Source organism: Dipodomys merriami, unplaced genomic scaffold (assembly GCF_024711535.1).
Source record: "Dipodomys merriami isolate MVZ:Mamm:240054 unplaced genomic scaffold, mDipMer1.0.p SCAF_19, whole genome shotgun sequence".
In the NCBI taxonomy this organism is placed as follows: domain Eukaryota; kingdom Metazoa; phylum Chordata; class Mammalia; order Rodentia; family Heteromyidae; genus Dipodomys; species Dipodomys merriami.
The window spans coordinates 29,619,507-29,642,410 of record NW_027203270.1 but is presented as its reverse complement, the minus strand read 5'-3'; the positions used below and the strand labels follow the sequence as shown (position 1 = coordinate 29,642,410).

The 22,904-nt window shown below is 45.3% G+C and overlaps 2 protein-coding genes across 4 annotated transcripts in view; both read right to left on the bottom strand.

The window, feature by feature from the left end:
- Window positions 1-3,498, bottom strand: part of Kpnb1 (karyopherin subunit beta 1) — a 32,893-nt gene extending 29,395 nt beyond the window's left edge. Inside the window, exons 1-3 of the mRNA XM_070028205.1 lie at window positions 3,126-3,498; window positions 2,960-3,018; window positions 698-880 (exon numbers count right to left, since the gene is read on the bottom strand). Of these exons, the coding sequence (XP_069884306.1) occupies window positions 698-880; window positions 2,960-3,018; window positions 3,126-3,165 (282 nt within the window). The 5' untranslated portion in view covers window positions 3,166-3,498. The remainder of the gene's footprint in view (window positions 1-697; window positions 881-2,959; window positions 3,019-3,125) is intronic.
- Window positions 3,499-16,254: 12,756 nt separating this feature from the next.
- Window positions 16,255-22,904, bottom strand: part of Npepps (aminopeptidase puromycin sensitive) — a 100,073-nt gene continuing 93,423 nt past the window's right edge. For all 3 annotated transcript variants that reach the window (XM_070028203.1, XM_070028202.1, XM_070028204.1), the window contains 4 exons: window positions 19,986-20,093; window positions 19,318-19,473; window positions 18,044-18,091; window positions 16,255-17,769 (listed from right to left, as the gene is read on the bottom strand). In XM_070028203.1, the coding sequence (XP_069884304.1) occupies window positions 17,617-17,769; window positions 18,044-18,091; window positions 19,318-19,473; window positions 19,986-20,093 (465 nt within the window). In that variant the 3' untranslated portion in view covers window positions 16,255-17,616. The remainder of the gene's footprint in view (window positions 17,770-18,043; window positions 18,092-19,317; window positions 19,474-19,985; window positions 20,094-22,904) is intronic.

The following is a 22,904-nucleotide window of genomic DNA, read 5'->3' as shown; positions in this document are numbered from 1 at the left end:
ACAATACCACTTCCAGTTGTCTGATGGTTAACTGGAGCTAAGTCTCATGGACTTTTCTTGTCTGGACCTGCTTTGAACCATGATGCTCAGATCTTAGCCTCCTGAGTAGCTAGGAAAACACATGTGAGCTATTGGTGTGCAGCAAACCTTCACCTTTTTTTTGGGGGGGGGGGGGGGGGAGGAATCTGGTCATGGGGCCTGAACTCTGGGCCTGGGTGCTGTCCCTCAGCTCTTCAGCTCAAGCTAGCACTCTACCACTTGAGCCACAGCACCACTTCTGGCTTTTTTTTCCCCTGCTTATATGGTGCTGAGGAATCGAATACAGGGCCTCATGCATGCAAGGCAAGTGCTCTACCACTGAGCCACCTTTCTAGCCCAAACCTTCACCTCTTGAAGTATGTTGTTAACAAGTTCGCTAGGTAATTTGGATATTCAGTACCAATTGTATAATACTCAAAATAGATCCAACAAAAGTTTTTTTTCAAAACTGCTGGTTACCTCAGTTATCAGAAAAAGAATTTTGATCCATCAATGGGTAAACTGAATTGAGAGATTTCAAATCAAGTATCTTTTTTACCTTTAGGCTAAGTTCAGGTTCCAAAAGCCTATTACACTACCAAGATCTCTCCCTGTGGAAGACAAATGACAAACTTCTCTTTAATCTCACGGGCATCATGACCAAAAGAAAGTTACTTACATAGTTTTTGACTTCTCGTCGAGCATTAGCATCAATAGCAAGCCACCTTTGCTGATATTGTGCCTTAATATCTGGATCTTTCGAGGTCAAAGAGTTCTTGATTTGTAGACCAGCTGCAACTCTGGCAACCTGACTGTTTCCTGGATTTGCCAGCACTCTGGACAGTTCCACAAGGAAAGTGGGCTGCCAAGAGGAAAACAACTTTTTAGAGCACATCATGAACATCTGGGAGAACTGCAAAATATCAACTCGAAGATTAATATGGAGACACATGTATATAGTCCTAGTAGTCAGGAGACTTAGGTGAGTAGATGGCTTGAACCCTGGAGCCTGAGGTCACGCTGGCAACATAGCAAGACTTTAGCACAAAAACAGAAAAAAAAAGTTCATACAAAATGTTACTTGTTATATGGGGAAGCCGTTCATCTCTTGTAACCCAGGCCCTATGAAGATGTTTTCCTACTAAGATCCTCCTCAGTGCCCAAATCATCACTAGACCCCCAAAATTAAAGCAAGTCTGACAACCTTGTAGTCAGTAGATTCTATGTATAATGAAGTTTCCCAAGTACTTACAACAATGCCTAGTACTCAATATGTGTTGAATGAGACAGGTATAAAAAATTGTTTTTCTTTTAAAATTTAGTCCAAAAATAATTTTACTCAGGATGGCTTCTGATCTAATGGAAGCATGAGACTTTGATCACCTAAGCTTTTACAGATTAGTGGTGTGTGTTCAACAAAAGAAGAACAATGGAAAGGTACATTTATAAGGAAAAGTGATAACTGTTCAGAAACTAGGAGGAAATGAAGATAAAATAGCAGACAAGTATATTTTCAAGGAAAATGATTTTATATTGCATAGCCAACAAAACACTAAAGGCTCCTATACATTTTGAACTCAATCTTTCGTAATACACAAAAGCTTTTCCATATACACAATCTTTTGTACAGAAACCACTTTACTTAAAAATTTTAAGCTACCCATTCCCTTCCCCCTACTGAAATGACTCCATCCAGACAGGAAAGTTAGAAAAGCCAAAAGCAGATACATTTGCTTACCATTAACAAGTCCTACAAGCACAGAGACAATGCCAAAAGTTTTACTAGCCATGTACTGCTAAAGAATGTCAGGAGTAACAAAAGGCCCTTGCAAATTAGCAAAAGCAGAAACAAGAACATACTCTAAATGGAACCATCAGTCTATCCTAGCAGAAATTTTTTGAAGGAAAAGTTACAGATTAAAAAAGGCTATTAAAAACTAGTATACATTATTTTAAAAACCATAAAATAGATCCTGTCACTTTGTTTTTGTTGTTATTTTGCAAAGACATCACAAAGGAACACATCTGGTTACAGTGTTACTTTAGTACCTTTAAGAGCTCAAGTACTCATCTATCCTTCCTTCTGCTCTTCATCACCCCAACAGGAAAGGAATCCCGAAATGAAACATTCCTGAAACCAAACTGTTTCAATCTATCTTACATTTCTCTACACAAAAATCTGGTCTCTAGTGGATCTAATCTCCCCCTTTTCTGTACCCCTTAAATTTGGAAATATGAAAAACAAGGAACTCCATCGTGATTTCATCAGGAAATAGGCCTGATCTCAAGGATGAGCTTCAGTCTGTTGTCTGGGTGCAGATCCCTAGTGATTAGGTCTTTATTCATCGAAATCCGTACATAATACACACACACATTCCAGAAGAGTAATAACCAGGCAGGAAAGGGGGAAAAAAAATTAGAGGTTTAGGTTTGGAGGAAGGCAGGTGCCAGGCCTGGCCATGAGCACACATGGAGGAGCAGGGGAAAGATCTGAGAAGAAGGTGGAAAGAATCACAGGGGCCACGGGACAGGAAGGAGAAACCGACACTGGACAGTACAGGGCGGGCTGCCGGGCCAGGAGCTTCCACATGGCCCCTAGGCCCGGCTCCCCCGCCCCCACCCTTGCTGAACACGCAGCGCCGTGCAACCTAACTTCCCTTTCCTCCCTCTTTCTCCCTCCCGCTGCACCGCCGCCCTCAGGCTGAGCGGCGATTGGACGGTGGTCACCCCGGCGCGCCGCGCCATTGGCCAAACGTGGAGCCCGGGGCGGGACACACCCACCGGCTTCCCGATGGCGGGGTTAGGTTGGACCGGGCTGGGGGGGGAGGGGGACGGGATGGGGCGGGGTGGGTTCCCGAGGCCTGGGCCTCCGGGAGGGCGGGAAGGCCCGCACGCAGGGATGGGGACGCGGCGGGATGGGGCGCGGCGGGGTGGCACGCACCAGGTTCTCTACGGCCGCACGCTCCAGGAACTTCTGCGCTGCTTCCAGCTCCAGCCGGTCTAGGAGGGGGGGGAAGGAAAGTGCGAGAGGGACCGGGGTCAGAGGGGCCGGGCTCCCCTCCCCCGCCCCAGTCACCTCAGCCCGACCCCCGGTCCCCGCGTCCTACCCGGAGACACGGTCTTCTCGAGGATGGTGATCAGTTCCATGACGGAGGTGGCGGCGGCGACTCCTCCCAAGACGACGGCCCGGCCTCTCGGGCGGCGGCTCCAACTGGGGATGGGGGTTGGGGGTCGGGTGGGAAGGGAGGGTGGGGTGGGGGGCGGGGGTCACCACAAGCCCATTCACCGGCTCCCTCAGGGCAGGCGCTCGGGTTCCCCTTCCTCCCCTTTCTCCTTCCTTCCGCCTCCTAAATGTGCTGCTGGCGGCGGCGGCGGCGGCGGCGGCGGCTGTTCCTCTGGCGGCGGGGGAGGGACCCCGGGGGCAGCGCGGAGCGCGGCTGGTGCTCGGGTGGCGGAGGGAGAAAGAAGGAAAGGAGGCAGTAAGTGAGAGGCGGCTCGCAGGGTGGGAGAGGGAGGGAGGCGGAGGGATATCCGGGCCGGGCCTCGCCGAGGCGGCACCGCGCTCCGCGGTAATTGGTTGTCGCCGTGGCCACGCGGAATCCCCAATTGGCCGGGCAGTTAGCGTTGAAGGGCCGCCGTGCTCTCATTCGTCCGCGATTTTCAAGGCCCGGGTTGGCTAGGCAGTCAAAGGGATGGGACGCACGGATTGGCTGAGGGGCGGGACATTGGGGTGGGGCAGGTGGGATCCGGCCGCTGATTGGGTTGGCCTGGTAAAGGCCTTGCGCTAAGACCGGCTGATCTCTGAGAGGAGGGCGGGCGCAAGGCAAGATCCCGAGCCCTCCCGATTGGATGAGCTTACTAGACGTTGATAGGTTAGGACGCCCGGGAGAACTGAGGAGAGGAGTTCGGGGTCGGGGCGCGGAAAGGCGGGAGGCGTCCTGCTGCTTGAGGAGCCCGGCGCGGGGCACGACGGGACGCCCCGAGAAGGGGCGGAGCCGGGTTTGGCCTGGCCTGCGCCGTCATTCGGAGGCGTGTTGGGTGAGGGTTTCGCGGTCCTGGGGCGGGCGGGGAGGGGGGTGAGGGGGACCGTTACAGTCTTGAGCTGCGCCCACAGGAAACTGCTGTAATGGTGAGATCTAATGGGTACCGGACTCTAGGCTGGGGGAGGACCTTTGAAGACCACGTGTTTCTACTTCCGACGTGCGGTGGTGAAAACTGAAGCCCAGAGGGGGTATGCAATTTGTCCAAGGTCACACAGCCCGTTAGTAACTTGGTCAGGACTGAGTTCAAGTACTATACTGCCCATAGCCGTTACATACAAACTTCCCCTCCAAGGAGTCTCCTTAGTGCTCTGTGTATGGTTTGAGACGGGTCCAGCTACAGTCAGGAGCTTAGATCCCACCCATAGGCTCCAGCTTTCTCGTTGTTGCGGAAATGTTTCACCTTCTAGAGTGCTTCTGTGAACTCATAACCTTGAGCCAGCCAGATCAGGAATGAATGATCAAGGTTCTTAGCTTTTTTTTTTGTCCCTCTAAAGTAAGCTCCTGTATAAGGACTGTCGGAATTGTTACATTTTTGCTGTATTGATGCAGTTAATTAAATGTAGCTGCTATTTTCTCCATAGCTTGTGACTTGTGAGATAATTGCCCTACACCAGCCACACTGAAGAAATCGAGAGGAATTCGGTTTTGTTGTTGTTGGGAGGACAACCTAAGAATTGAGAAAGCTTGGCCAACTCCCTTTGATTCTTAGGAGGAAAACTTGGTTAAGAGATTTCTGCAGTTCCAAAGCAGGAAGATAGGGACGCCATTCTTCACAGTGAATGGTAACTTTGATTTCCTGTGGCTTAACAGATCCCTAACCCAGCCTTTCCCATTATTAACTCTGGAAGAGCTGCCCTGAGTATACAACAAATCAATAAAGACAAGACAGATGAAATTCCTGAAAATCCTTGAATTGGAATTCTGTAGGTCACCCACACTGCTAATGATCCCAATTAGTTGCCAGCCTTCTCCTCACCAGCACTTTGCTGGGCCACTCCCCATGCCTCAACACCAGTCATGATGATACAGTAATACAGTCTCACTGCACACTCCATGCTGGCTTGAGGCCTAATACGTATTACAGTCTGCCCTCAAATTTTACAATTCTGCCTTAGCCTCCTGGGGGCTGGGATGACAGGTGTGCTCCACTTCTGGCTTTTTGTGATTAATTGGTGGTAAGTGTCATGGACTTTCCTGCCTTGGCTGGTTTCAAACTATGATCCTCAGATCTCAGCCTCCCGAGTATCTAGGATTACAGGCATGAGCCACTGGCATCCTATTGATTTTCTTTTTCGTTTCACTTTGCAACCAGGACTTTTATTCAGTCAAAATGAGTAGTCTGTGACAAAATCAAGTTCAGGAGAGAAGCTGCAGAAGGGTTCAGGGGTTGCTGTATTTTGAAGTATCTGAGATAACTGCCGGGCATGGCCATAAACACCTGTAATCCCTGCACTTGGGAAGCTGAGGTAGGGAAACAGGAAGCTGGTCTTCAGTTAGTAAGATACAATCTCAGAACACAAAAAAGCAACTAAAAATGAGATGATGGGAGGATAAAAGTTTGCAGCAAAGTACTTATCAAACATCAGATCCTTCACCAAAATGAAATGACTGGCAGTTGAACTAAGGTTATCACCAGCGGTGCTATTTAGTCCTTACCAAAGTGCCTATTCATGCATTCTGTGGATGCTGATGAGGTGCCATAGTTGGAGTATTGAATACAGACTCCAGAAAATGCCACCTGGGGTCTGGGAAGGTGGCTCAGTGGTAGAGTGCTTGCCTAGCATGCATGAAGCCCTGGGTTCCATTCCTCAGTACCACATAAACAGAAAAAGCCAGAAGTGGTGCTGTAGCTCAAATGGTAGAATGTTAGCCTTGGGCAAAAGAAACTGAGGGACAATGCTCAGGCCCTGAGTTCAAGCATCAGGACTGGCAAACAAACAAAAAAAAACCAAACTGACACCTGAGTTAAGGTCCCAGCTCACCCCTTCTTAGCCTGAGATACTTTGCTCATGTAAAATGGGACTAATAATGGCACCCCATGGATGTTTTGGGAACCTCTGTGTAGTCAATATATGTTGAGTTTGAGGAACACTGTCCAGCACATTATATCTGTGTTGACTCTTGCCTCTTTTCAAGTACTTTGTGCTAAACTAGTAGTTCTTGGTCCTTGCCCTATTAGGGAAGTTAGTTAATCTCAAACAAATGTGGGGTTGTGAAACTGACAAATGCCAAGAAGTGAGCAGCAAAGCCCAGAGAAAGCTGACCTGAGGAACGGTGGAGAGTTGTTCAGATGAGGAGGAAGGAACAGCTGTGCAGAGATCATCCATGGTGGGACAAAGCTTAGGGACATAAGGAGCAGAAGAAAGGCAAATGTCCCCAAAATAGAGAACAAGGGACTGAGAACTAGAATGCTGAATAGGGACAAAGCTACAGAAAATCTTGCATGCCACACAAGCAGTTTTGTATCCTAAGAGCAAAGAGGGACTCTTGGAAGGGTGTTTTTTTTTTTTTTTGGGGGGGGGAGTTGTTTATTTGTTTCAGTTTTTGGAGACAGGATCTTATTATGTAGCCCAGGCTGCTTTTCAAATTCTGTCTTCCTTGCCGGGCGCTGGTGGCTCACACCTGTAATCCTAGCTACTCAGGAGGCTGAGATCTGAGGATCGCGGTTCAAAGCCAGCCCGGGCAGGAAAGACCGTGAGACTCCTATCTCCAATAAACTACCAGAAAACCGGAAGTGGCGCTGTAGCTCAAGTGGTAGAGCGCTCGCCTTGAGCTGAAGAGCTGAGGGGCAGCACCCAGGCCCAGAGTTCAAGTCCCACGACCGACAAAAAAAAAAATTCTGTCTTCCTGCCTCAGCCTCCTGAGTGCTGGTATTGTAGGGCTGAATTACCATACCTACTTAGAAAGGTTTTAAGAAGGTTGGAGGCTGGATGGAAAGGGGATGTGTGGGTTCAGAGCTCAGTTTGGAAGTCATCACTGTAATCCAGGTAGAGGTGATACTTAGGAAAAGGAGAAGTGTATATGTAATGGCAGAAACAAATACATGGCACTTAGAAGGTGCCACTATGCCTGATAGATTTCTGTGGTACAGATGGATGGCACTTTGCAATGTACTCTCAAGGAGAAGAATCAGAGCCCACCTGATTTATTAGAATGAGGAGGGAATGATTTATTAGGATGAGTACATGGGGCTTCAAGTGGCATGTTTGAACATGTATGGATTACATATGTTTTGATATAATTCTCTGTAATCTTTTGTATGTCAAAAATATTCATGAGGGCTGGGAAGGTGGCTCAGTGGTAGAGCGCTTGCCTTGCATGCCTGAGGCCCTGGGTTCGATTCCTCAGCACCACATAAGCAAAAAAGAAAAAAGCCGAAGTGGCGCTGTGGCTCCAGTGGTAGAGCACTAGCCTTGAGCTGAAGAGCTGAGGGACAGTGCCCAGGCTCTTAATAAGACAGGATCTTATTATGTAGCCCAGGCTGCTTTTCAAATTCTGTCTTCCTTGCCGGGCGCTGGTGGCTCACGCCTGTAATCCTAGCTACTTAGGAGGCTGAGATCTGAGGATCATGCTTCAAAGCCAGCCCGGGCAGGAAAAATCCAGGAAACTTTTATCTATCTCCAGTTAACCACCAGATAACTGGAAGTGGCGCTGTGGTTCAAGTGGTAGAGTGCCAGCCTTGAACTGAAGAGCTCAGGGAGAGTGCCCAGGCCCAGAGTTGAAGCTCCATGACCCCCTCATGAAAAAAATACTAAAAACTTTGTCTCTTGGGATTCCTTTTAGTATGAGTGTTATTTTATATAAATATGGAGAGGCACTTTGGCATTGTACTCCTGCATTTCTCTCCTAAGAGTAACCTCTTTTGGTCTGTTTTGGAGTATCTAGAATCCTGTATAATTTGTCATATCCCAGTGTGTTTTAGATCTAACTTCCACATATCAGCAAGAACATGCGCTGTTTGTCTCTCTGAACTTGACTTGCTTCACTTAACATGATTTGTTCTATCCATTCACTTCCTGGCAAATGACATTATTTTATTCTTTCTAATAGTTGTGTAAAATCCCATTGCGTATAGGTACCACATTTTTTTGGATCCACTCATTTATTGTGGGGCATCTGGGCTGTTTCCATATCTTGGCTATTGTAAATAATGTGGCAATTAACACGGATGTGCAGACGTCCTTATCATATCCTGTGGAGCCTTCTTAATTAGACTGGAGCCATGTCTCCAGCTCCAGCTTTTTTCCTGGTTAATTGGAGATAAAAGTCTCCAGGGTTTGTCTTCCCAGGCTGGCTTTGGACCTCAATCTTCAGATCTTAGTTTCTTGTATAACTAGGATTATAGGTATAGTACAGGTGCCCAGTTCCAAACCCATGCTTTAAAATGATAAATATTCCCAGAGAGTTGTGGAAAGGTTATTTGCATGGAACAAGAATAGGAAGCTGGAAGTAGGTTGGGATATTGCAATCATTAAAACCCACTGGAGGCCGGGCGCCGGTGGCTCACGCTTGTAATCCTAGCTACTCAGGAGGCTGAGATCTGAGGATTGTGGTTCAAAGCCAGCCCAGGCAGGAAAGACCGTGAGACTCCTATCTCCAGTAAACCACCAGTAAACCGGAAGTGGCGCTGTAGCTCAAGTGGTAGAGTGCTCGCCTTGAGCTGAAGAGCTGAGGGACAGCGCCCAATCCCAGAATTCAAGCCCCACAACTGACCAAAAAGTAAATAAAACCCAGTGGAGGTAGCCAGATGTTTTCTTCCTTATTTTTCTTGTGCTTGAAGTCAGGCATTATACCATTTGAACCATGCCATCAGACCTAATTTTGTTTTCTTATCTATACAAAGTTGTCCAAAACATTCCAAAGTTACATTTAAACCAAGTAAGCCTTACATGTGTTGAGAGGTCACAAAAAAGAGGGATGGTGCGTTTATGGGACTTGGTCTATGTAGGTGGAATGGATACAAATTTGATGTCCTGGGCCTACCACAGAACCTCACTGGAAGATCTAGATAATGTGGGGATTCTAGTGTGTACATCAGGCACAAACCAGTACTTATCTCTGGATATTTTTGCCTGCTCTTGTGATTTTTCAAGAAAAGTTAGGGGTTGGGAATGTGACTTAGTGGTAGAGTACTTGCCTAGCATGCATAAAGCCTTGGGTTCACTTCCTCAGTACCACATAAACAGAAAAAGCTGCAAGTGGTGCTGTGGCTCAAGTGGTAAGAGTACTAGTCTTGAGCAAAAGAAGCTCAGGGACAGTACCAAGGACCTGAGTTCAAGCCCCAGGACTAGCAGGAAAAAAAAAAAAAGAAAAGAAACGTGTGTGTGTGTGTGTGTGTGTGTGTGTGTGTGTGTGTGTGTGTGTGTGTGTGTGTGTGTGTGTGTGTGTGTGTGTGTGTGTGTGTGTGTGTGTGTGTGTGTGTGTGTGTGTGTGTGTGTGTGTGTGTGTGTGTTGGTGTATTGGTCCTGGGGCTTATGCTCAGGGCCTGGGTACTGTCCCTGAGTTCAAGGCAAGCACTCTACCACTAGCAGGAAAAAAAAAAAAAAAAGAAAAGAAACGTGTGTGTGTGTGTGTGTGTGTGTGTGTGTGTGTGTGTGTGTGTGTGTGTGTGTGTGTGTGTGTGTGTGTGTGTGTGTGTGTGTGTGTGTGTGTGTGTGTGTTGGTGTATTGGTCCTGGGGCTTATGCTCAGGGCCTGGGTACTGTCCCTGAGTTCAAGGCAAGCACTCTACCACTTGAGCCACGGTTCTGCTTCTGGCTTTTTGATGATTAATTAGAGATCAGAGACTCATGGACTCTCCTGCCAAGGCTGGCTTCAAAACATGATCTCCTGATCTCAGCCCTCTGAGTAGCTAGGATTACGGGTATAAGTCACTGGCACCAGCTATTGAAACTAAATTTTTGTTTTTGTCACTTGTGAGTATTGAAATCATGGCCTGGGTCTTGTCCCTGAGCTTTTTGGTTAAGGCTACTGCCCTATCACTTTGAGCCACAGCTCCACTTCTGGTTTTCTGGTGGTTTATTGGAGATAAGAGTTTCACGGACTTTCCTGCCCGGGCTGGCTTTGAATCGTGATCCTCAGATCTCAGCATGAGTAGCTAGGATTACAGGCATGAGCCACTGACGCCCCAGCTCATTGAACTTTTTTTGTGTGTGTCCTGAGGCTTAGGCTTGAATTCAGTGCCTAGGCACTATACCTTAGCTTCTTTGCTCAAAGCTAGAGCTCTACCACAAATTCACTTATGGTTTTTTGGTGGTTAATTGGAGATGAGTCTTACAGACTTTCCTGCTCAAGTTAGTTTTAAACTGTCCTTCTCAGATCTCATCCTCCTGAGTAGCTAAGTTTATAGGCATGAGCTACTCGTGTCCAGCTTTGGCACTGCACTGTTGATCTACCTGCTTAAGCTTCCCAGGTGCTTACAACACTGCCATGCTAGCACAAATACTTTGGCTTTTTTTTCTTTTTTGAAATATTTGAAATTTTACAAGTTAGTGTTTAAATTTTAAGTAGACTTAAAAGCATTGTGTAGGGGTTGAGGATATTATAGCTTAGTGGTAGAGCATTTTCCTAATGGTACATAAGTCCCAAGGTTCTATCCTTAGCGCCACCATAAGAAAAAGGATGTTTTGAGCTCACCCCTATAATTCTTGCCTCAGGAAACTAAGACCTGAGGATTGTGACTCAAAGCTTGTACTGGCAGAAAAGCCCACCAGGCTGTATCTCAAATCAGTTGGGGCATGACTCAAGTGGTAGAATGCTAGTTGTGAGCAAGTAAGGTGAGCGAAAGCTTGAGGCACTGAGAAAAGTTCCTGAACAGGCCAAGAAAAGAGGAAGAATGAAAGCTTGCAACCTCTGATGTGCTTTACTGTACACAGTGGCCTCTGGCAAAGAACTGTCCGGTTCTTCCTAGGTCCAAGAATCAGGTGTGGAAGTGAGGGCTCACATGTGTACTTCTGCACTTGGGCATTGTTTAGTATTTTGCAAGCTAAGAGAAAGAGAGGAAATGACCCAGAATGAAACATTAAACTCTTCACAGTAGCTTGTCCTGTTGGAGAAGTATGTCTGGGTCCCATCCATTCTGTGAGGTTTGACTACAGCTTGTGCATACTTCTTGAAGCCATTGTAAAGTATTGACTTTTGGCTTTTCCCTCAAACTTAATGAAGTTGCTAAGTGAGATAATTTTGCTATGAGCAGCTCAGAGGAATGTAAGGTTTTGGTAGCTTCTATCAAAATGGAGCTAGTAGATGCTGGGCCCAAGCTCTGGCTGGAAGAAATCAAGAAAAAAATAATGCTCTGGTAGTCTGTTGAGGCAGAAGGCTGATCTTTTCTGGAAGTGTTGTTGAGGAATACATATTGCCATAAATGGTCTGATCCTTTTCTCAACAGCTGAGCTCACCCTCAGGATTTCATGAATTGCACATTTAGAAGTCCCAGCCGAAATATATTTCTTGACTTTTCCATCAGTTCTCTGGAGTAGGCCAGGATTTTAGTTGTTGTTTTTTGCCTGGGGCTTGAACTCAGGGCCTAGTCACTCTTGCTGGGCTTCATTTGCTTAAGGCTAGCATACTACCACTTGAGCCACTTGCAGCTTTTTCTGTTTATGTGGTACTGAGGAATTGAACCCAGGGTTTCATGCATGTTAGGCAAGTGCTCTACCACAAAGCCACATTCCAAGCCCTCAATGTCTCTTATCTGTGCTAGGTTCTAAGCTCCATGCATACATAACAAGTCTGCAATATTTGGTATTATAGACTTAGTGGCTAGTACCATATACTTTTGCCCTGAAAGCTTTTGTAATCATCTTTCATATCCAGCCTTTGCTTTGAATACTCCCCTCAGGTTCAGTGCTATGTGACTTTCCTGACAAGATTCTCCTGGTATTTCAATGACCATGATCCTTTGATTAGTGATGAAATGCACATCTGCCATACCAAATAGCAGGTTGTGAGGTTAGATCACATTGCCACTATATGACGACTTGAAAAGTGTGTTAAGGCTGGGGTGTGGCTCAGTGGTAGAGTGCTACTAAGTGGGAGACTGAGTTCTAGTCCCAATATCAGAGAGTGAGAGAGGGAGAGAGAGGGAGGGAGAGAGGGAGGAAGGGAGGGAGGTAGAGAGAGAGAGAGAGAGAGACAGAGGGTCAGAGAGAGGGAGGGAAGGAGGGAGGGCGGGCCAGAGAGAAAGCACCAGTGTTCTTACTAGACTCCTGTTTCTGTAATGCTTATATGCCAATGGGAATTTTATCCAGGCATGATCAAGGATGGGTCATGAATGACAAGGATTTAAAGGTAACCACATGATTCCTCACGTCCTTCTGTGTTTAGTGCGCACTTGGGTCATAAATGGATGATGTGTGTAGTAGAATGAACTCAGGGCTTTGCCCATGCTAATAAGCAAGCCATGCACTCAGCTTTATCTCTAGTACATTTGTTATTTGTTGGAAGAAGTGAGGTATAGTCACCAAATTAATGGGGCAAGCAGAGGAGTGGAAGTAACACAGTTGCTCCGGCTGGTGTAACAGGCATGCAGCAAGGTAAACAAGCTCCACTGGGAGGAACTTGTGGCCTCATTTCAACAGCACCTGCAAGTTGAAGTCCATGTAGGTTGGGAATTTGTGAGGGCATTTTTCTTTTTTCTTTATTTTTTTGTCAGTCATGGGGCTTGAACTCTGGGCCTGGGTGCTGTCCCTTAGCTCTTCAGCTCAAGGTGAGCGCTCTATCCCTTGAGCTACAGTGCCACGTCCGGTTTTCTAGTGGTTTATTGAAGATAGGAGTCTCAGGGTCTTTCCTGCCTGGGCGGCTTTGAACCGCAATCCTCAGATCTCAGCCTCCTGAGTAGCTAGGATTACAGGCGTGAGCCACCGGCGCCCGGTGGTATTTTTCTTTTTTTTTTTTGAAACCTGCTACCTCTCTACCAAAGTCTTGGTGAAATGTGTTGTCATTTAACTTCCTAAATTCAGATAATTGTGTTATTAACCAAAATCCATACCTAAATGCTCATAGAACAGTGCTTAAGATGATAATGATTGGTCCAATGATGTCTCCTTTGAGGAAAGAATGCACTGAGTGAATTCATATAAACTACTTAAAATAGAGCCAGGCCAGGCACCTGTGGTACACACCTATAATCCTAGCTACTCCAGGCTGAGATCAGAGGATCACAGTTCTAAGCCAACTCTGGGCAAGGCACGAGACTCATCTCCAATTAACTACCAAAAAGCTGTAAATGGAGTTGTAGTTCAAAGTGGTAGAGTGCTAGCCTTGAGCATAGATGCTCAGGGACAGCATCCAAGCCTTGAGTTCAAGCCCCATGACCAGGAAAACAAACAAGAAACCTAACTGAAGCAAGTGCAGCCACACTCCTCAAATGTGGGCACTTGCCATGAGGAAGCCAGGCAATGAAGCCATGAATTTAAACAGAAACACCTCCAGATATGCATTTGTGAACCAGTACTTTGTAGTTTTTGGTGAGTATGACAGTGGCGGTTGCAGGTCTGAGCTCACACATAAGAGCATCACAGGCTGAAAATAGCCAGGCACCGGTGGCTCATGCCTGTAATCCTACTCAGGAGGCTGAGATCTAAGGATCACCGCTCAAAGCCAGCCCAGACAGCAAAGTCCATGAGACTCTGATCTACAAAAACCACCAGAAAACTGGAAATGGTGCTGTGGCTCAAGTGGTAGAGTGCTAGCCTTGAGCTGAAGAGCTGAGGGATAGCGCCCCAGCCCTGAGGTCAAGCCCCATGACCAATCCCCTTCCCCCCCCCCCAAAAAAAAAAGGCTGAAAATGTGTAGCTCTGGTTATAACCAGGTGCCAGGTGACTCAATCCTATAATCCAAGCAGCTCAAGAGGCTGAGATCTGAAAATCATTGTTTGAAACCAATCAGGGCAGGAAAGTCCATGAGACTCATCTCCAAAAAGCCAGAAGTGAGAAATGGTTTGAGCCTTACCTGGCACAAAGAAAAAAGTTTTAAACAAATGAAGTTAGTAAACAGAACGTTCTTAGATGAAGAACAAATTCTACCACATAGAAAGAAATATACTTACAGATACTAAGCATAGAAAAGGGTGGTTTCTATAACCTTCAGTGGTGGATATGATCTCCATTTGTACAGTCCAATACAGTAGTCACAAGCCACCTATTTACTGAGCATCTGCAATATGGCTAGTACAACTGAGCAATGTTTTATGTAGGTTAACAGCTGCATATGGTTAGTAACTGCTATAATGCTATGTGGAACTTCCATTTGCTGAAGAAATACCATCAGCAGGAATGGAGAAAGCTTAACTTTCTCTCTGTAGCCAAGAGTCATGTAAGTGAGGGCTGGGGATATTGCTCAGAGGTAGAACACTTGCTTAGGATGAGCAATTCAATCTCACACTCATAAGAAAATGATGGGTGGACTAGAAATGTCAATATACTTGCACAGTTTGTCAAACTGATGACAGAGTGTTCATGTAGGGTGAGGGCCAAGAGGTGTCTTAAATGGACCACACAGTATATAGTCTGTTTGTGCCAGTACTGCGTCTTAAACTTGAGCTGAGCGTTCAGCTTTTTTGCTCAAGACTGGCACTCTACCACTTGACCCACAGCTCAATTTCTGGCTTTTTGTTGGTTAATTGGAAGTAAGAGTCTCATGTACTTTCCTGCCAGGCTGACTTTGACCCTCAGGTTCTCAGATCACAGCCTCCTGAGTAGCTAGGATTACAGGCATAAGCCATTGGAACCAGGCTATGGTTGTCATTTTAACTAATATATAGTTCATCTGCTGTTAGCAATTGGCAGTCTCCTTGGGAAAGCACAGATCAGGTAGTAACATTAAACTATGTTCCTTCTCTACTAATTTTATCCAAATGTAGAACAAGTTCAGTAGTAAAAGCTGTAGCTAAGATACAATGGAACAAAGGGATGTAGTTCTTTGCAAGTGGAAATAATAACCCAATCAGCTCCAAACTGGCTCACAACCGAAGGGGAAAAAAATACTAGCAAGGTGTAGCTCAATAGTAGAACATTTGTCTACCATTCTCAAGGTCCTGAGTTCAATCACATTACCATTCATAGGAGGAAAATAGAATGCAGCACGATGAACATCACCAAAAGCTTGTTTTATTTTTTATAGTTTGCTAAAACAAAAATCACTAAGTTTCTAGTGGAGCTCCATAAAGTCTCTAGCACATGCTGGGTTTAAATTTAGTATCTCAGACTTGTTAGGAAGGTGTTCTACACATCCATATCTATATGCCTTTGCTTTAGTTTTTAGCTAAGGCCTTTTTTTTTTTTTTGGGGTCCGGTCATGGGGCCTGAACTCTGGGCCTGGGCGCTGTCCCTTAGCTCTTCAGCTCAAGGCTAGCGCTCTACCACTTGAGCCACAGCGCCACTTCTGGCTTTTTTCTTTTTGCTTATGTGGTGCTGAGGAATCGAACTCAGGGCCTCAGGCATGCAAGGCAAGCGCTCTACCACTGAGCCAACTTCCCAGCCCAGGCCTTTTTTTTTTGTGGCCAGCAGATGGCCTTGAATGGCTAACCTCTTATGAATGCCTTCCAGATAGCTTATAGATATAAACCACCATGACTAGATTATTTGTTGAGATGTGGGTCTCCATAACTGTTTTGCTCTGGTTTAGAGTCTTGAGTCTCCTGATCTCATATTCCTCTAAGGCAGGTGAGATTATAGGTGCACACTACCACATTCAAAACCAGATTTTGTTGTTGTTGGTCGTGGGGCTTAAACTCTGGGCCTGGGCGCTGTCCCTCAGCTCTTCAGCTCAAGGCAAACACTCTACCACTTGAGTCACAGAGCCACTTCTGGACTTTTCTGCTTATGTGGCGCTAAGGAATTGAACCCAGAGCCTCATGGATGCAAGGCAAGCATTCTACAACTGAGCAACCTTCCCAGCCAAACCCAGGTTTTCTTCAACTCAAAGTTTTGTGTGTGTGTAGGCCTGGGCACTGTCCCTGAGCCTCTCTCTGCTCAAGGCTAGCACTCTACAGCGTCACTTCTAGTTTTTGAGTGACTAATTGGAGGTAAACAGTTCATGGGGACTTTTCTGCCCAGGCTGGCGTAGAACAGCCATCCTCAGATCTCAGCCTCCTGATACAGTAGCTAGGATTACAGGTGTGAGACATTGGCTAACCCTACTGAATCGTGGGAACATTTTCAGCCTCTTACCAAAGAATAAAGGAAATCAGGACATCAGTTTTACATTGACATTTTTATTAACGCCAACTGTTTTTAATTATTTTTTAAAACGATAGCACAAAGTTTCAAGGAAGCAGTCTCACAATCTGATGACCTTCCAAAATACAGTTAAGCCACACCAAATATGAATTTGTTAATAACAAAAAAATTTTTTTTAAAAACAGGAGAAAGAAAAAAAGGGACAGAGGAAGGGAAAGATTTATAGTTCAAACTTACTAGATTCGGTAGGTGAGGCTCATTAGTAGGATACACTGTGGAAGCAGAGTGGCACACATAGGCGTAGTCTGTTTTTTAAACCAGTTACCACTAATATGTGGGCCCTGCAGCAATTACCACTGGCTTCTCACATGCACACGAACTAGGAGAAGCCAGATTTGGGTTGATACTGTTATAGAGAGGTTCAATGATTGGCCTGCAAGACAACCAAGACCATTTTTAGCAGAATAACTCCCTCAGAAATCTTTGTTTCTATCTCACCTAATATTTTCTTCAAGGTACTTAAAAGTCATCTTAAAAGAGAAAGAAAAAAGCAATGTATATCAGTTTTTTATTCAATGTGGCTATGGGAGATGTTTCCCTATTATTTCTTGATCTCTAAGGACACTGGGAGTGGGGACTGGGATAGACCTAAAGGGAAGAAAAACCCACAACAGGGTAGGTTTTATAGTTTTTAACTTTTTTTAAAACTTTTTAAAACTTTTATTAACTTTTTTTTTCTTTTTTTTGGGGGGGCAAGAGGGGTCACACAGAAGGAAGGCGAGGAGGAAAACTACAATCCTTGGTTCAAACTGAGTTATACAGGAAAAGGTATCTTCCTGGTCAGACCCCATGCCCTTTCCCCTCAAAACAAAACAAAAAACCCACTTGTAATTATACACAGACTCCGACTATGTAATACCTCCTTGTCAGCCTTTTGTGTTTAGCTATTTCCAGCAATGCACATTATCTGGGGTTGTAGGCTGCTTGCAGAACCCACTTCACAAAATTCCTCTTCCCCAGAAGCCTCTAGTTTCCTTTTGGTAGGTTATAAAAACAACATCTGTCATTAGCAGGAGAGTGTTAAATACTTTGAACCACTGACAAGGCTTCAGGAAGTTTCACAGTTTCATTATGCTCTATTTTATTACTATCATATTTACATTTTTATTTTTTTGCTGAATTGCTGATTTTCCTTTTTCAATAGTATTCAATTCTGGAGTGTGAGCAGGAACCCTTTAACTACATTCATTGTCCAACCCCCACTGGTTTTAAAGAAGACTCCAAATTCTTGGCATATGAATCAGCTGTTCCGTGGCTCCACCTTATCCCTGCAGGGAAGCAGCAAAACTGCAGCAGTGGCTTGCTCACACTCATGGTTCACACTGCTGGTGGTGAGGCTTTTCGCTGAAGGAGGTACTGATGGATACTGTCGGCATCTCGCTTTAGCCAAGCAGCATTCAGCAGAATATTTTCACAACACTGCTGGATGGTACGCTCAGCTGAAGGAGCTGGGTGACTCTCAAAGAAAGCCTGGTGTAAAACAACCCAAAATGTAGAATCACTCACTGCTAGCAATAGTAAGAAGCTAAAGTCACAGGTATAAAAAAATACACTCTGGTTTCAATAAAATCATGAGAACTGACCACTGCTGCTTTTAGGCTAAAATAAGTAACCCTATGGCTGACCTGCATATAGGAATCCTCCTCCAAGTATTAAGTGTGTAAAATCTAATCTTTCTCTAAGAAAAAAAAAAGCAAAGGAAATACTGTTCTAGATTGAAAAATGAAAAGTAAACACTACTTACCTTAACTTCTCCAGCCATTTTATCAACTGCAAATCCCTCAACTGACAGCTGAAAAACAGAAGTAGTAAGTGAACCTAGGAGACATGGATCAAACTTCCACTTAACAACAACAAAAAAAAACACACACAAAAAAATTCAGTTTTCTCCTCAGTTTGTTCCAGAGGATGTAGAATACAGAAGTTTGTTTGTTTTGACAGTCTCAGTGCCTGAACTCTGGGTTTGAGTGCTGTCCTTGAGCTTCTTTTGCTTAATGCTAGCACTCTACTACTTCTGGCTTTTTCTGAGTAGTTTGTTAGTTTTTGGTTGGTCATGGGCCTAAACCCTGGGCCTGGGCACTGTCCCTCAGTTCTTCAGCTCAAGGCTAGCACTCTACCACTTGAGCCACCGCACTACTTCCAGCCTTTTCTGCTTATGTGGTGCTGAGGAATTGAATCCAGAGCCTCATGCAAGGCAAGCATTCTACCACTGAGCCACCTTCCCAGCCAAAAGAAACTTTTTTTTTTTTTTGGTCATTCGTGGGGCTGGAACTCTGTCTGGGCTTGGGTGCTGTCCCTGTGCTCTTCAGCTCAAGGCAAGTACTCTACCACTTGAGCCACAGTGCTACTTCGGTTTTCTAGTGGTTTATTGGAGATAAGTCTCATGGACTTTCCTGCCTGGGCTGGCTTTGAAGTTTGATCCTCAGATCTCAGCCTCCTGTGTAGCTTAGGATTACAGGTAAGAGCCACAGGCTCCCGGCTCTGAGTGGATTATGAGTCTCATGAGGACTTTCCTGCCTAGGCTGGCTTCAAACTGTGATTCTCAGATCTCAGCCTCTTGAGTAGCTAGGATTATAGACATGAGCCACCAGCACCTGGCCAGAAGTTTTAACTATTTGAGGAAACTTTTAACTTCCCCAGTGCTGGAACAGAACCCAGGCCTTCATTAGGGCTAGGTAAGAACTCTACTACTGAGCTGTATCTCTAGTCCTTGAAGAAACTCCAGCAAAGATAACAGCTTATGGGCCTAATAACTCATGGATATCACTCAGAATATCCACATATTGCAGGCTACTCAAGTTTCACAAACCTTTATTTTTTTTTGCCCATCCTGGGGCTTGAACTAGGGTCTGGGCACTGTCCCTGAGCTTCTTTTACTCAAGGCCAGCACTCCACCACTTGAGCCACAGTGCCACATGTGGCCTTTTCTGTTTATGTGGTACTGAGGAATCAAACCCAGGGCTTTATGCATGCTAGGCAAGCATTCTACCACTAAGCTACATTCCCAGCCTCACAAACCTTTATTAGTCTGGATATTAAGAAACCTCCTTGGTATCGATTATAAAGTTCTTCCCAGTTGTCTTTTATGAACTTCCAAGCAGCTTTCCTTCCATGCTTGCTGCCTCCAGCTACTCCACCAATTACTGACACAGTATCCTGTGGACGTACCTCTTCCTAAACAGATAAAGAAGTTTAACACATCCAAAATATCTTTTAGTGCCAGAAATTACAACATATTGTTGAAATACTGAAGAACCATATTGAAGACATTAATTCCTTGTTTCATGAATAAGTGGTACCAGAAGCTTCCAGCAAAGAAGAAACAATTAACCTAAAGACCAGTCAAACTGAGAATGAGGCACAGACAGGAATAAACTAAAAGACAGCTCAAGAGATACTGCTAGAGTCCTATAGGATAAAAAGACAAAGTAAGCAACAAAGGACAGCCTCCCAATTCATGATCCCTTTTTTCACTGTTCCACTCTATTACCTCTCTCAACAATTCAGATTCTCACCACTAGTGGGAGATAGCAGAAGTTGGTAACAAAAACAACAGTTTTCCCAGAAGTGGAAGTACTAGTTTAGTGTTAAGGTAGATCAAGATGATTCTGAATCAAAGACATTGACATTTGCCTTAGATCAATTAGCAACAGTTCCCTCTTAAAGCAGTTTTCCTTATAACTTACTGAAAGTGCAAAAGTGAGGACTTTTTGAATCAGCTCAGGTGAAAGAGTAGCCCCAAGGACTCGTTCAATTCGGTTTTTCTCTTCTTGCATATCAGCTTGTTTGTGAAGCTATAGGGAAAAATAAAATAAAGACAAGGATAGTTAGCTTTGCCCTGGAAATTCTGTGTATGCTTACATAAGCTTCTCTTCCAATATGGTATAACTTCCATCTTTCATTCTCATGGGTAAGACTAGAATTACATTAAACAGTACACTTGTTCAGATGGCTGGGCACTAAATTTGTCATTACAGTAAATCATTAGATCAATAGCCTGTCCTTTCTAAAGCATTTAACATCAGGATCTAACATCACAATCCGAAAAGTAAGCTCAGCAACAGTGGCTTACATCTACAATCCTGGCCACTTAGGGGGATCAAATCTGAGGCTCTCAGGAGGAAACCAAGTCAGACAAATCTGTGAAACTTTTTTTTTCTTTTTCTTTTTTTTTTTTTTTGGGGGGGGGGGGGGTCCGGTCGTGGGGCCTGAACTCTGGGCCTGCGCGCTATCCCTTAGCTCTTCAGCTCAAGGCTAGCATGCTACCACTTGAGCCATAGCACCACTTCCGGCTTTTTTTTCCTGCTTATGTGGTGCTGAGGAATCGAACCCAGGGCCTCATGCGTGCAAGGCAAGCGCTCTACCACTGAGCCACCTTCTCAGCCCAAATCTGTGAAACTTCTATCTTCGATTAACCAGCAAAAGCTAGAGTAGAGGAATGGTTCAAGAGGTAGAGCACTGACCTTGAACAACAAAAAAAAAAAAGCAAGGGAAATCTAGAGGGCCTGATTTCAAGCCCTGGTACTACAGAAAAAAACTAATTAGCTGGGTGCTGGTGGCTCTCACCTATAATCCTAGTTACTCAGAAGGCTGATATCTTAGGATCATGGTTCAAAGCCAGCCTGAGGCAGGAAACTCCATGAGACTCATCTCTAATTAATCACAGAAAAAGCTGGAAGTGGCACTGTGGCTCAAGTGGTAGAGTGTTGGGCTTGGGCATGGTCCCTCAGCTCTTCAGCAGCACTCTACCACTTAAGCCACAGCACCACTTCTGGTTTTCTGGTGATTAATTGGAGATAAGAGTTTCACGGACTTTCCTACCCAGGCTGTATAAGAATCGTAATCCTCAGATCTCAGCCTCCTGAGTAATTAGGATTACAAGTGTGAGCCAGCAGCACCCAGCCTAATTATTAATCTTATGCTAGTAAAGAGCTGGATACTGTAATTATTAATTTTTTCTTTTTGGGTCTGGTCATGGGGCCTGAACTCTGGGCCTGGGCACTGTCCCTCAGCTCTTCAGCTCAAGGCTAGCGCTCTACCACTTGAGCCACAGCGCCACTTCCAGCTTTTTTCTTTTTGCTTATGTGGTGCTGAGGAATCGAACCCAGGGCCTCATGCGTGCAAGGCAAGCGCTCTACCCTTGAGCCACCTTCCCAGCCCCTGTAATTATTAATTTAAAAAAAGATGCATTTGAAAAGTACAGTGAATCATAGTCTCTCTACAGTTGGCATGGTGGTACACATCTGTAATCCCAGCTCAGGAGTCAAAGGCTCCTGACAAAAGTACAAGACCTGGGCTGGGAAGGTGGCTCAGTGGTAGAGCACTTGCCTTGCATGCTCGAGGCCCTGGGTTCTATTCCTCAGCACCACATAAGCAAAAAGCCGGAAGTGGCCCTGTGGCTCAAGTGGTAGAGTGCTAGCCTTGAGCTGAAGAGCTGAGGGACAGTGCCCAGGCCCAGAGTTCAGGCCCCACGACCGGACCCCAAAAAAAAAAAAAGTACAAGACCCTGGGCTGCGAAGGTGGCTCAGTGGTAGAGTGCTTGCCTAGCATGAATGAGGCCCTGGTTTCGATTCCTCAGCACCACATAAACAGTAAAAGCCAGAAGTGGCGCTGTGGCTCAAGTGGTAGAGCACTAGCCTTGAGCTCAAGAGCTGAGGGACAGCACCCAGGCCCAGAGTTCAGGTCCCATGACCGACCAAAAAAAAAAAAAAGTAAAAGCCCTATCTCAAAATCAAACTAAAAAGTAAAAGATCTGACACTACTGGGGTTTGAACTAAGGGCCTAGGCAAGTACTTTACCAGCCATTTTTATGCACTGATATTTTTGACAGGATCCTTGCTTTCTGCCCAGGCACTCATCGGGATAGTGATCGATTTTTTATTTTTATTCCTGCCATAGCTGGGATAACAACCATGTACCTTCGTTCAGGCCATGGTGTCCAGCTACTGGTTGAGAAAGTCTTGTGAACATTTTTTACCTCGACTGTCCTTGAACTATGATCCTCCTGATTTTGGTTTGCCAAGTAGTTAGAATTACAGGCAAAAGCCACTACAGCCTAGCCCTCTTTATTGCTTTTGAGATCTGTTTTGCTACATAGTTCACATGATCCTTCTGCTTCACCTTTTTTTTTTTTTTGGTCATGGTGCTTCATCTCAAGGCCTGGGTGCTGTCCCTGAGCTCTTTCTGCTCAAGGCTAGTGCTCCACCATTTTGAGCTACAGCTTCACTTCCAGTTTTTTAGTGGTTAATTGGAAATAAGAGTCTCGGGGGACTTTTCTGCTCTGGCTGGTTTTGAACTGTGATCCTCAAGATTTCAGCCTCCCTCCTGAGTTGCTAGGATTATAGGCATGAGCCACCAGCACCCAGCTTGCTCCAGCTTTCTTGTTTTAGTGCCAGTCCTGGAGCTTGAAGTCATGGCCTAGGTACTATCTCTAAGCTTATTTGTTCAAGGCTAGCACTCTACTGCTTGAACCGTAACTCCACTCCTGGATTTTGGGGGGTTTTTTGGTGATTAATTAAAGAGTCTCATGGACTTTTCTGACCCCCTGGGCTAGCTTTGAATTGTGATCCTCTAATCTCAGTTTCCTTAGTACCTAGGATTAAAGG